Raw genomic sequence first — 14,690 nt, 5'->3', positions numbered from 1 at the left:
AATGCGATGTGAACCCAGCCTTAGTGAGTATAATAAATAAACAATTAATACTGGTTTACTGGAGCTCCTATTTAAAGCGTACCTCCAGTTATAATAATAACTTTCCATAAATGAATAGTACATGTGACTATAAGAAACTTTGTAATATATCATATTAAAGAAAAAAGACTTCAATCGTCTTTTTTCAAACTGCTTTGCTCTTTCCCGATTTAAATATTGACATCTATGGAGAGAGGAGGGGGAGGAGGAGGCTGGATGAAAAACACGCAAAATACAGTTTCTTAGCTCTAGTACACAGCACTTTTGATTCTACTATTTCTAGTATGATAAGGCTCTACCACTGTTCAAAGTGAGGTAATAAATCACTTAGTAGCAGGCTCTTCATCCCTCCTCTTCTCTCTATAGACTTTTGTGTGTGAGGCTGGAGACTGAGAAGCTAATAGAGATAAGAAGCTGAGTGAAGGGAAAGAGAAGGAAAGCAGCCTGAGTAGCCCAGGAGAGGAGAATAATTCTTTAATTAGATATATTACAAAATTCCTTATATTCACCTGTACTATTAATTTCTGAAAACTTGTTTGTAGCTGGAGATACACTTTGCAGAATGGCAAACAATATAGTGTTGTAGCATTGACATTAGAAAATGAGAAAGTGAGATCACCATAGGGGCTAATTGGCACGATCCTCTCTATAATGTTGCTTCTGGGTGGTTCTGGGTGTCCTCTTATCAAGAGTAGAGAGCAGCTTCCACTTTTGAGGACTCTGTGGTCATATAGCCACTGCCAGGGAAATGTGTGGATTATTGCAACTCCTCCCAGTGATCACAGCTAACCACCAAGGAGTTTTTTTGATTACCAGGATGGCTCATCTCTGAAAAGGCCATGTCAAACGTGCAAGCTCAGAGAAAAACTGAGCACAATTACAGTACATGGGAATCCAAACAGTCCAGTCATCATTGTTAGTCTGGAGGTATGCATTAAAATGTTTTTCCATGAGTACAATATTGATGACCTGTCCTCAGGATAAGTCATCAATATCTGATCGTTGGAGGACAGACTCCCAGCACCCCAACCGTTCAGCTGTTTAGCGAGGCCACTGTGTGCTGGTGAGTGGTGCAGCTACAGTGACTGGGTTTGGGGCAGTCCCAACACTACGCTGAGTCCCCCGGTCCCCCAGACACTGTGTTGCTGCTCTCCAGAGAGGATGGTAAGGTGTGGTGCACCGCAGCCTCTTCAAACAGTTGATCAGCTGGGGTGCAAGGAGTCAGACCACCATCCATCTGATATTGATGACCTATCCTAAGGATAAGTCATAAATGTCTTACTCTCGGAAAAAACCCTTTAATAGATGTTATATAACAATAATGGATCCTAAAGAAGTCTAAAGACCTAGCGATGGGATTAAACTCTTGTACCATTTCCATAGACTGGTGGATCCATGCAGCCACAAAGCTCTCCTCCATTGTCCACTTCACAACTCCTGTTGGGGCAGTCTGCACCTACACAAGGGTCTTCAATCACTCCTGCTATAAATGAAAACATGTACAGGACAATATTAGACTGTTGCACAAATGGACACAATGTTATAGTTTACTTGTATTAGCAGTAGTGTAGTTAGTATTTTTAAAATTAATGATCACTTCACATGTGGCAGAAAAACCAGCCCGAGATTACGCAGGTGCAGATTTTTGTGTGGATTTTGTTGCGGATTATTACATGTGGATTATGTTGCGGATTTCTGTGCAGATTTTGTTGCAGATTTCTGTGCATTAAATCCATCACTGAAATGAAGAGACATTCTGCTTTAGAAAATCTGCAGCACCTCATTATTTATGCAGCAGAATGTTATTCTGCAGCGGAACACAGGGCAGGGACTGAGACTGAGACTTTTCAACCCCATAGGATAACATAGGGCATATTTCTGCACTACTTATTAAGTTAAATAGTTAATACGGTTGAAAAAAGTCATAAGTCCATCAAGTTCAACCAAGGGATAGGTGGGGATGTGAATTTTAGAAAAGCCGAGTGTGACTCCAACGTCTACACATTTTCATAAGCGTTAATGTTATTTACTTTTAAGAATTCATCTAAACCGTTTTTAAACTGTCCACTGTTCCTGCTGTGACCACGTCCTGAGGAAGTCTATTCCACAGATTCACAGTAATTGCAGTAAAGAAGCTTTGATGATTCTGGGGACTGAACTTTTTCCTCTCCAGTCGGAGGCAGTGCCCCCTTGTCTTGTGAGGGGATTTTACATGGAACAGCTTTCCACCATATTTTTTGTATGGCCCATTTATATATTTGTATAGGTTAATCATGTCCCCCCTTAGATGTCTCTTCTCAAGACTAAATTAATTTAATTATTTTAATCTTTCAATAACTAAGACCCTTATCTGTTTAGTTGCTCTTCTTTGCACTTTTTCCAGCTCCAGGGCATCCTTGATGGACTGGTGCCCAGAACTGAACTGCATATTCGAAAGCTTTGTAAAGTGGTAGTATTAAATCTCTGTCCACAGGTCCTCAGGATAGGCCACCACTAGCTGATTGGCGGGGGTCCGGTGCCCCGCACCCCTGCCGATCAACTGGAAGGAGGTCCAGGGCTGGAAGCAGACAGCTCTGTCAATCTTGTAAAGGACTGAGCTCGTCACTGCAGCGCTGCTCCCACTGAAGATAATAATCGTAATGGTCGTTCAGCCCCAGACCACTGCAGCGTGTAAATACAGATAACAAGCGGGCACTGATCGAGAATGAACATTCAATTGCAAGAAACAACAATCACTAAATATTTTTCGATGTTTGCTCGTTATTGCGATTGTTGCTCGTTCGCCCTAGAGCATTTACACTGCTAACAACTGGCAAATTTCTGATTAGACAGGGGAATGTGGCGGTGATTTGACCGATCCATGGAAAATGAAGGATTAATCATTCCTTGTTTGATTGCTGCATGCTATAACGTGACGATAATTTCAGAAATTCGAACGATTATACAAGAATTCAAGTGACAATTGTTCCTTCCGTCTCATAGATTGGAAGCTCCTATGGGTAGAGACCTCTCCCTCTGCGTCATTGTTCATTAGTCCTCTGTCATCTACCCATTTGTACAATGCTGCAGAATATGTAGGCGCTTTATAAATAATTATTATTACAAAAACTTATATTAATTGCCCATTTACCGTCTTAATATTCCCAAAAACTACAATATCTCTCAGACTTACAGCAATTCTCCTTCTCAATCCACTCCGTGCTTAGGATTCCGAAGGACCTGCACGCTTCTCCGTAGGCGGCTAAAGAGCCACACAACTGAATCTTCTTGGTGTTGTAGCATCCATCCAAAAAACAAGACTCGTAAAAGGGAACCGGATCGAGTAGACCATAACACGGCTGGAAGAAGCCTTTCATGTCGGTCAGTTTCAGGCAGTATCCATCACTCTGAAGCTTCTGGATTTGGACGTTGTCACAAGTAGAGGCATACTGAGAGTACTGCAGCTCATTGCAGCTGAAAAACAATATCTCTCCATTAGTAAGGCCAGGTTCACATCACACTTGCGTTTAATGCATATAAAAAAAAGTATACAATAAATAGATGCCTCCAACAGATGCCTATACAGTATGACCATATACAGTGACATCCGTCACCATAGAGCTCCATTGTAAAAAAAAAAAATATATATAAGTTTTTGTTGGATGGATAAGTGAAGTGTATTACGCTTTTGAATCCTTTCCCCCCTCCATGTATATGTTAAACGTAAGACAAAACCATGAAGTAAACCTACCCTAAGAATTACTGCAACAAGGTTTTCAGTTTTTTAGGTTTTACCTTATGATTGTTAGATTTTCTTTGCAAACTGCCAGCAGTACACAGGTTAATAATGTATAGGAAAGATAAATAGGATCTATATGGACATAATTATTGGCCAACACATTGCAACACCAGCAGGGCTGGATTTACCTAAAGGTACAGTAGACATGTGGACTAGTGTTGGGCGAGCATGCTCTGCCGAACACTAATTTTACTCGAGCATCGAGATGTTCGGCACATCGCGGTGATCTGCCGAATACCGCGTGTGCTCGAGTGCGATGCTCGAGTCTCCTCCCCGCACGTTTGTTGGCTGCTTCACAGCCAATAAACGTGCAGGTAAGTGCTGCCATTCACTGTAATGCTGTAGCCATCTTGGTTACTGGCATTACAGTGATTGGCTGGCCGGAACGTGTCTTCTGGTACTATATAGCACTCGATGACACGTGTTCGGCTCAGTATTAGTCAGGGAGAGCTGGAGAGCAGATGGGAGAGATAGTGTAGGGAGTGAAATAGGAATATTTTAGTTTGTATACTTGTTATAGACCCAAAAGTCCTTTTAAGGACTATTGTGTGGCAGCAATATATTTTTTTAACGCAACCTGCGCTAAATTGCTAAAACTTGTTAGAGACCCAATAGTCCTTTTAAGGACTATTGTTGTATCTGGCAGCAATATATATTTTTAGCGCAACCTGCGCTAAATAGCTTGCAATTGTTTGGCCACTGCAGACAGCGACATTGTCTGCGCTACATCTCCTGTCTAATGTGTGCGCATCCTAAAAATATCTGTGACATCCAGTGTACTTTTTCCGTAGACGGTGTCCGCTGCGGACATTTACATTACCTGCGCTACATCTCCTGTGTAACGTGTGTGCAGCCTAAAAATATCTGTGACATCCAGTGTACGTTCTCTGTAGACGGTGTCTGCTGTGGACAGTTACATTACCTGCACTACATCTCCTGTACAATGTTTGCGTATCCGAAATATCAGTGACATTCAGTCTAATTTTTTTGCTGCTGTTGGCAGCGACATTACCTGTGCTACATCTCCAGTATAACGTGTGCACATCCTAAATATCAGTGACATTAATTCAGTGTCATTTTTTATTAGCCAATGGTAACAGCAACATTACTTGCGCTATACCTCCTGTATAACGTTTGTGCATCCTAAATATCAGTGACAGTCATTCAGTGTAATTTTTTATTAGGCGGTGGTGACAGCGACATTACTTGCTCTATACCTCCTGTTTAACGGTATTACACCTGCCAGGCCAGTATTTTGCTAAGAATGCCGGTACCGATATTTTTTTTCACCAACAATTATCATTGCCGGTAATTTCATCAGCTTCAATGGTTCCTCAGTCAGACTCTTCTAAGCGGCCGACTGAGGAAGTGGAAGGAACAGAGCGCAGTGGGTGCCAGCATCCCAGCTGTTTTGGAGTCCCTGCTCTGACTCCATATATGGCTGTGTCCATATACGAAGTCAGTGCTATGAAGATGAAGGGGGCATCCCCAAGCATTGTCAAGATACTTAGGGACACCCTGTGTATTTAAGTTTTATTCAACCTCTATATCTGAATTGTTTCTGCTGGGATTCAAACTCATCACAATCTACATTTTATATTGTTTTTAGTAATTGCATATGCATAATTTTTTTTTAGTAATTCCAAAATTATTTTGTGCCATAAATATTATTTGCAATTACTAAAAAATATATAAAATGATACTTTGGCTAGATATGAATAGATTATACATGGGGAAACTACTACTGAGGTTTTCAGCCATAATATATCTGAGGCAGTTTAACGTTGAGCTCTTTAGCTGAGTGGTTAATGGTCTTGTCGTTAATGTAGATTGTGATAAGTTCAAATCCCAGCAGAAACACTTTAAAAATAGAGGCTGAATAAAACTTTAAGGGGTTATCCCATGACTAATGTACAAAATAAAAATCGGACATCATATAGCACATGACAATCTCTTACAAAGCTAGAACCGGCCCTGTACCTCACATGTATCCAGAGATCTCCCCATTCATTTCTCTGCTAGATTTATATCAAGCTCATTCATCGAGCTTGCCGGTGGCAGATAGTGCTGTCTAATAGCGATCTGCCACCGGCAAACCACTAGACGGTACGGGGACGAGAGATTTCATAGCAACTGCTCCTCCCCGTGCTTTAGAGGAGATCGCTGCATGTACAGTCAGGTCCGTAAATATTGGGACATCGACACAATTGTAACATTTTTGGCTCTATACACCACCACAATGGATTTAAAATGAAACGAACAAGATGTGCTTTACCTGCAGACTGTCAGCTTTAATTTGAGGGTATTTACATCCAAATCAGGTGAACGGTGTAGGAATTACAACAGTTTGCATATGTGCCTCCCACTTGTTAAGGGACCAAAAATAATGGGACAATTGGCTTCTCAGCTGTTCCATGGCCAGGTGTGTGTTATTCCCTCATTATCCCAATTACAATAAGCAGATAAAAAGTCCAGAGTTAATTCCCAGTGTGCTATTTTCATTTGGAATCTGTTGCTGTCAACTCTCAAGATGAGATCCAAAAAGCTGTCACTATCAGTGAAGCAAGCCATCGATAGGCTGAAAAAACACAACAAACCCATCAGAGAGATAGCAAAAACATTAGGCCTGGCCAAACAACTGTTTGAAACATACTTATAAAGAAGGAACGCACCGGTGAGCTCAGCAACACCAAAAGACCCGGAAGAACACGGAAAACAACTGTGGTGGTTGACCAAAGAATTCTTTCCCTGGTGAAGAAAACACCCTTCAGATCAAGAACACTCTCCAGGAGGTAGGTGTATGTGTGTCAAAGTCAACAATCAAGAGAAGACTTCACCAGAGTGAATACAGAGGGTTCACCACAAGATGGAAACCATTGGTGAGCCTCAAAAACAGGAAGGCCAGATTAGAGTTTGCCAAACGACATCTAAAAAAGCCTTCACAGTTCTGGAACAACATCCTATGGACAGATGAGACCAAGATCAACTTGTACCAGAGTGATGGGAAGAGAAGAGTATGGAGAAGGAAAGGAACTGCTCATAATCCTAAGCATACCACCTTATCAGTGAAGCATGGTGGTGGTAGTATCATGGCGTGGGCATGTATGGCTGCCAATGGAACTGGTTCTCTTGTATTTATTGATGATGTGACTGCTGACAAAAGCAGCAGGATGAATTCTGAAGTGTTTCGGGCAATATTATCTGCTCATATTTAGCCAAATGCTTCAGAACTAATTTTTAAGGGAAAGAACTGGAATGTTATGCAATGGCCAAGTCAATCACCGGACCTGAATCCGATTGAGCATGCATTTCACTTGCTGAAGACAAAACTGAAGGGAAAATGCCCCAAGAACAAGCAGGAACTGAAGACAGTTGCAGTAGAGGCCTGGCAGAGCATCACCAGGGATGAAACCCAGCGTCTGGTGATGTCTATGCGTTCCAGACTTCAGGCTGTAATTGACTGCAGAGGATTTGCAACCAAGTATTAAAAAGTGAAAGTTTGATTTATGATTATTATTCTGACCCATTACTTTTGGTCCCTTAACAAGTGGGAGGCACATATGCAAACTGTTGTAATTCCTACACCGTTCACCTGATTTGGATGTAAATACCTCAAATTAAAGCTGACAGTCTGCAGGTAAAGCACATCTTGTTCGTTTCATTTCAAATCCATTGTGGTGGTGTATAGAGCCAAAAATGTTAGAATTGTGTCCATGTCCCAATATTTATGGACCTGACTGTAATAGCAGCGGTTTCCTCCGCTAGATAGCAGGCGATTGCTGGGAGGGAGCGCTTCCTTCGCGACATTTGCTTGCTCAATCCATCTGTGTAAGACAGGCTTTACTTAAAAAATTGCAGTCTATAATAACAGGACAAGGACAATCTGAAATAGTAAGTTCGCTATCTCTAATTCTGTTCTGTGCGACCTGCAGCTCACATGGTACATGCCTTACCTTTTTTGCATGCCGTTTGTCTTCCAGCTTTGTGCCAGCACGACGCTGCTTACAACAGGTTTCCCCCTTAAAGTGACATAATCATCGGTGAGATCCCCATTGAAGTTACCGCAGAGGCCACAGACTTTGTTCTGAAGTCTCTCACTGATGGTAATTTTGATGATGTTGAATCCGTTGTAGTGAATTTGGATGTCGGGGCTTGTGTCAATGACCAAGAATCCCTCCATGCTGTATATTTTTGTTGACAGTCCGGTAACAAACGGGACTGTCACTTGTGTTCCATTTACCTGTAATTATCACAAAAAATTCAATCACTTTCAAAGTTACACATTGTATTACGCTGTCCTGTAAGAAGGCAGTCATACAAGACGAGACGTATACAAAAACGACGTTAAAAGTGTGAAAACTGTATTATTATATGTTCTGTGGGATGGTGCATACTTACCAATGTTTAGGTTGGTAAAATCGCGGCATCCACTTATGGGCTGGCGGTCCCCACTTTTTGGCCAGGAACAGCCCGAATTTGACAGAACTGTCGCTGAAAATCAGGGACAGTTCCTACAATTTCAGGACAGTTGGCAACCATGGATGGTGCTGGGTGCGAAATCACGCTTCAGAAGTCTTTACTCCACCCCTTTTCTTACATGTATGGCTTCTTTTCTTATGATATCTCACCCTTATGACACCCCGCCCCTTTCTTACAGCCCTAATCCCCATCAATACATGTTTGTGCCCCTGGGCCGCGTCTGATGATGCAGTGTCTGGCACTGGTTAGGTGCCCTTGATGGCGAACGTTCGGCAGGATGCTAGGCAGGAGGGCGAGAACAGGGCCAGATATTGGCAATGGTACAAGGCAATGATCAGGCCAGTGTAGGGGTAACAAATCCAGTGCTCTTTACTAGGGGAAGATTGGCCATAGACCCTACAGGGAAATTTCCCAGTGGGCCGATGCCTAGGAGGACCACCCAAGCCCTCCTCATGGGAGCAAGTTGGGTACATAATGATCTGATTGTCTCCTACGCACCTGTTCAGCAGCCACAGGTGCTCTCCTGAATGCAACTGTATTGACGTCCTCAGTATTTGGTTCAGCTGGGATGGTATATTGCTCTGCACTATGGTATTGCTGGCCCCTGCCTACTTCTTTTGTCCCTGCCTACGTTTGTTGTCCCTGACTAATTATGTTACCTTGCCTTCTGTCAATTTGGACCCGCCTGCAACATAGGCCCAAGTTTTTTTTTTCCAGGGCCACTTTTAGTTTCAGTTCGCCCCTGCTCTTTACTGAGGTAGCAAGCTGAACATGAGGCAACCACCAGTGAGATGGGTCACGCTCTAACTATCAGATCCAAACTACTTTCCAAGTTGACGAAAAGGGTGCACCATGTGCAGTTCCCACAGCGGGGTATAGATCTTCCAGTGGGTAGCTAATCCATGGTAAATTTGAATGGTAATAGCAGTAATCCATATTGCCTTCAAACTGACCTTCCACAGTCTGTATATTCTTTCCTTTTTTCCCCAGAGGATGGTGGTAGTTGTTGGGATGCAAGGATGAGGGTTCCTTGCAGCAGACCTCACTTCAGCACAGGCACATACAGATATCTCCTCGCACTTAGACTGTTTGAACTACCGTACCTACTAAACTCCTGACCCAGAGGAGAAGGGCCCCCTCCCCACTGAGCAGGGAAAAATAACCAAATAGTGTTCCCATTTCAGCTCTTGGATTACAAGCAAATAGATATAGAAAAAATACACTAATATTAACAATAGACATTAACCCATTAAGTTGTAAAATAACCCTTTTGAAGTAGTCCTCTGGGGTACTGCATCTACACTAACTGTACTATTGAGATGAAAGATCAATTAAGAGAAATAACTTCAATGTATTTAAAGGGGTTGTCTAAGCTAAAATAAATATTACTAAATGGCAGGGAAGTGGGTTAAAAAAATAAAACAAGTTCCTGGTTCCAACCCCTTCAGCTCCAGCGCCCCTGCTCCAATCCTCTCCGCCTCTGCAGCTATGACGTTGTGATCCTAGCTGCAGTGATGGCGTGCCCGTATAGCGTACGTGACTGCTGCAGTCAATCACTGGCCTCAGTGGTGTCATGCCATATACCGCTCAGAGCAGTGACTGCCTGTCACGCAGTAGAAGGGCATGTCAAGGCTGCAGCAATGAAAGCAAAGCCTGGCTGGGAGGACCACCGCCATGGGCGAGCAGGAGTGGAGGGGGTTTGAACCGGTAAGTATAACTTGTTATATTATTTTAACCCCTTCCTTGCCATTTATCAGTTTTTATTTTAACTCAGACTAAACCCTTTAAGAACGAAAATGCCTTAATGCTTGTGAGAACAGCTGAAAAGAAGAATAGCCTTGAGCCTTGAGCCACTTATGAGGAGAGTCTTCCAACTTTAGACAATGGGATGGTATAGTGTTTATCCACTCTTTTCTTTTTCGAAACTGGCAGCAGATTGTCCATGGATTCCAATCTACAGTCCTCGGCACAGATCTTCTAGGGGTTTAGCATTTGGACTTTAAAAGAGCCACAGAATTTTCACTTTTTTTTTTCTTGCCTATTCATTAAACTGACACTTATCCTTTGTGATTAGAATCTATGTCATTTAATAGTGTAGAGAAGCCTTTCCTCCGGACACCCAGCTCTTCTTCTAAATCACAATTCTAGTTAAAGCTGCTGAAAAGTTCCTATCAGGGGCGTACACGGATCTCATAGGGCTCCATAGCCAAACTTAGTATGCCCCCCCCCTCCACCCTACCTAGTTTTACAGTATGATTGTGTCAAACACTCCCAGGCAATGCAGAATGCAAACCACAATGTCACAGATTTCTGATTTATTTATTTATTTTAAATACAAAAACTGGAAAAAAAATCACCCTTGGCCTCATCTACTTTGAATGGGTGCTTCATAAATATAGCGCTTATTCTGAGCACCGTATTTCTTAATGTAGTCCCGCCAGACAACTGGAATAAATACATTGATAAATCTACTTCACATCTATTACATAGTTAGCAGCCACCACTAGGGGGAGCTCAGTGCCTACGAATTCATGCACTTATAATTGACTGAAATGGAAGCTCTAATCATAGGTTTGCATTGAACTCCACTTAGTGGTGGCTGCATGATAATGCATTGGAAAGAGAAGGGGGGGGGGGGGGGAATCTAGTACTGGGCCCTCCTCCCTCCAGGCCTGGTAGCCACCATTACAGGTACATCACTGTACATACTTGTTAGATATGTGATTTATCTTGGTTTGTTATATCAAAAATGGCTACTAACTTACTACCATCAGTAGGAACTGATTTCACTGAAATTTCTTGAACTGATTTCACTAGAATTTCTTGAAATGATTTCATAATTTGCATGATTTGCTAAGTCGTTTCTTTTTCTCGTTTTTCTTATTATTGAAAATATAGCCATGAATGTGGAGTAATCTCATTCGTTATAATGTTAAAATAACCCAGAGTCCCCCTTTATGAGTCACAACAGAGCACAACTCAGTGAAAGCATCTCCCACTCTGGTGGACTCAAGCTGACCAATAATCTGAAGGGCCACCACTGAGAACCATATATCTGCAGGGAAAATATCTACACAGACAAGACTTCCACTGGTGAGGCCACCTGATCACTGTGGTGGCCACATGCTAACCTCTCTGATGAGACAAACTCTTTTATTTAACCCTTTAATCACCACTGATACGCCTTTTTATGGTAATCATTAATGGACCTTATTCTAGGCCAACGGCTGGCCTCCCATGCAGCAGACAGCAGGAGCCCAGTGACAACTTGACTCCTGCTCTAATGGGAAAATTACAGAAAAAACAAAGATAAAAACATCCTGCACGATATGATAGATAAAACAAAACACATCTGAGCCCGCCTACCAAGCACCAAGGTGGTCTCAGGTCAGGTGGGTCCTACGCTAAACCTACCTAGGCCGTTGGGCTTCTATGTTCAGGAGCGCAGACGCCGCACATATGGTGTGCTGCTCCTAGTCAAGTCCATGAGCATCAAGCAACTGATGGGAGGAGGAGCACGCACACCCATATGTACCACCTAATCAAGGCGCTCTATTGGATAGGAAGGGCAAAAGTGCAAAGGAATGCTACTCTCAAGATAAAATAGGAGCGCATTTACACTTGAAGGTGCCACTCCCTCAAGCATTCACTACATAAACAGAAAAATCACTGAAAAAACAAAGATAGAAACATCCTGCACGGTATGATAGATAAATGTGCGGATGTCCCTGGCCACATTCATGAAAAACATTACAGAAAAAAGATAATAATGCACTTAATAATATAGATTCAAGCATTATATATGGACCAAGCCCTCACTCTGATGTAATATTATATTAGTATTTTCTCTGCTTGAGAAAAGTCCCAAAAGAGGACTGAAACATCGCTGCCTTGTGATTAAAGAACACTACTTCAGATTTCCTCCTGGGAGTGCCGTGGAACTATTTATTTATTTATTGGATGTTGGATCGCCTCCGCAGCCGCAGGCACCCCGCTACCATCATACCCACAACATTTTCATATATATATATATATATATATATATATATATATACACATATATAGGCACCTGACTTGAGAAAGGTTCTGTGAGAGAACCGAAACGTTGTCAATATTTGATATGTGTGGATAAAGAGCACATTTTATCTTTCAAGGAGTGCTGCGGATCTTCTTCTTTATACACTGCTCAAAAAAATAAAGGGAACACTTAAACAACACAATGTAACTCCAAGTCAATCACACTTCTGTGAAATCAAACTGTCCACTTAGGAAGCAACACTGAGTGACAATCAATTTCACATGCTGTTGTGCAAATGGGATAGACAACAGGTGGAAATTATAGGCAATTAAAAGGACACCCCCCAATAAAGGAGTGGTTCTGCAGGTGGTGACCTGACCACTTCTCAGTTCCTATGCTTCCTGGCTGATGTTTTGGTCACTTTTGAATGCTGCCGGTGCTTTCACTCTAGTGGTAGCATGAGACGGAGTCTACAACCCACACAAGTGGCTCAGGTAGTGCAGCTTATCCAGGATGGCACATCAATGAGAGCTGTGGCAAGAAGGTTTGCTGTGTCTGTCAGCGTAGTGTCCAGAGCATGGAGGCGCTACCAGGAGACAGGCCAGTACTTTAGCAGACGTGGAGGAGGCCGTAGGAGGGCAACAACCCAGCAGCAGGACCACTACCTCCGCCTTTGTGCAAGGAGGAACAGGAGGAGCACTGCCAGAGCCCTGCAAAATGATCTCCAGCAGGCAACAAATATGCATGTGTCTGCTCAAACGGTCAGAAACAGACTCCATGAGGGTGATATGAGGGCCCGACGTCCACAGGTGGGGGTTGTGCTTACAGCCCAACACCGTGCAGGACGTTTGGCATTTGCCAGAAAACACCAAAATTGGCAAATTCGCCACTGGCGCCCTGTGCTCTTCACAGATGAAAGCAGGTTCACACTGAGCACATGTGACAGACGTGACAGAGTCTGGAGACGCCGTGGAGAACGTTCTGCTGCCTGCAACATCCTCCAGCATGACCGGTTTGGCATTAGGTCAGTAATGGTGTGGGGTGGCATTTCTTTGGAGGGCCGCACAGCCCTCCATGTGCTCGCCAGAGGTAGCCTGACTGCCATTAGGTACCGAGATGAGATCCTCAGACCCCTTGTGAGACCATATGCTGGTGCGGTTGGCCCTGGGTTCCTCCTAATGCAAGACAATGCTGGACCTCATGTGGCTGGAGTGTGTCAGCAGTTCCTGTTAGACGAAGGCATTGATGCTATGGACTGGCCCGCCCGTTCCCCAGACCTGAATCCAATTGAGCACATCTGGGACATCATGTCTCGCTCTATCCACCAACGTCACGTTGCACCACAGACTGTCCAGGAGTTGGCAGATGCTTTAGTCCAGGTCTGGGAGGAGATCCCTCAGGAGACCGTCCGCCACCTCATCAGGAGCATGCACAGGCGTTGTAGGGAGGTCATACAGGCACGTGGAGGCCACACTCTACTGAGCCTCATTTTGACTTGTTTTAAGGACATTACATCAAAGTTGGATCAGCCTGTAGTGTGTTTTTCCACTTTAATTTTGAGTGTGACTCCAAATCCAGACCTCCATGGGTTGAAAAATTTGATTTCCATTTTTTTATTTTTGTGTGATTTTGTTGTCAGCACATTCAACTATGTAAAGAACAAAGTATTTCAGAAGAATAGTTAATTAATTCAGATCTAGGATGTATTATTTTTGTGTTCCCTTTATTTTTTTGACCAGTGTATATACACATTATATATATTTTTAGTATGACTGTAATCATCCCAGGCTCAGAAAATAAAGTTATCATGTTACTTATGCCTCAAAGTGAATGTTTGCAATGTAAAAACTCAATAGCAGTATTGCTGTCCCCCGCACAAAGCGTTAATAAAAGCTAACAATAAGCTATGTGTACCCCAAAATAGTGCCATTAAAAACTACAACTTGTCCAGCAAAAAGTAAGCCCTTATACAGCTACATTGATGGAAAAATAAAAAGGTTATACTCTTGGAATGCGACAATCCAAAAATGCTAAATTTTCTTGGTCACTAAGGCCCCAAATGCCTTATTGACCAGGGGTTAAAATTCAATATGAATGCCTAAGATGACGTTTTTTTCTCTCCCAAAATAGTTACTACAACCTCCCACTGATCCATTGCTTGTCGTTCGAACGCTTCCTGGTACCTCCCGACACACAATGTCTGCTTAGCCACTCACTGGCTACAGTGGTGACCCGCCTCAGCAAGTGATTGACTGAGTGGGCATTTCCTGTATGTTAAGATGGAGTGGGAGGCTCCCGAGGAGAACAACGGGGATCTATAGGGGTGAATAAGATTTCTTATGTTTTTCATTCCACTCTGAGCCTGAACATGAACAG

The 14,690-nt window shown here is 42.9% G+C and overlaps 1 protein-coding gene across 1 annotated transcript in view; it reads right to left on the bottom strand.

Annotated features, from left to right (window-relative positions):
- TECTA (tectorin alpha) overlaps window positions 1–14,690 on the bottom strand; it is a 226,617-nt gene that overhangs the window by 24,294 nt on the left and 187,633 nt on the right. The window contains exons 14-16 of the mRNA XM_040416053.1: window positions 7,771–8,057; window positions 3,212–3,492; window positions 1,412–1,522 (exon numbers count right to left, since the gene is read on the bottom strand). Coding sequence (XP_040271987.1) covers window positions 1,412–1,522; window positions 3,212–3,492; window positions 7,771–8,057 — 679 coding nt within the window. The remainder of the gene's footprint in view (window positions 1–1,411; window positions 1,523–3,211; window positions 3,493–7,770; window positions 8,058–14,690) is intronic.

Source organism: Bufo bufo, chromosome 1, assembly GCF_905171765.1.
Source record: "Bufo bufo chromosome 1, aBufBuf1.1, whole genome shotgun sequence".
NCBI lineage: Eukaryota > Metazoa > Chordata > Amphibia > Anura > Bufonidae > Bufo > Bufo bufo.
Note: the sequence above shows the minus strand (reverse complement) of the source record. Positions and strands in the feature narration are given on the sequence as shown.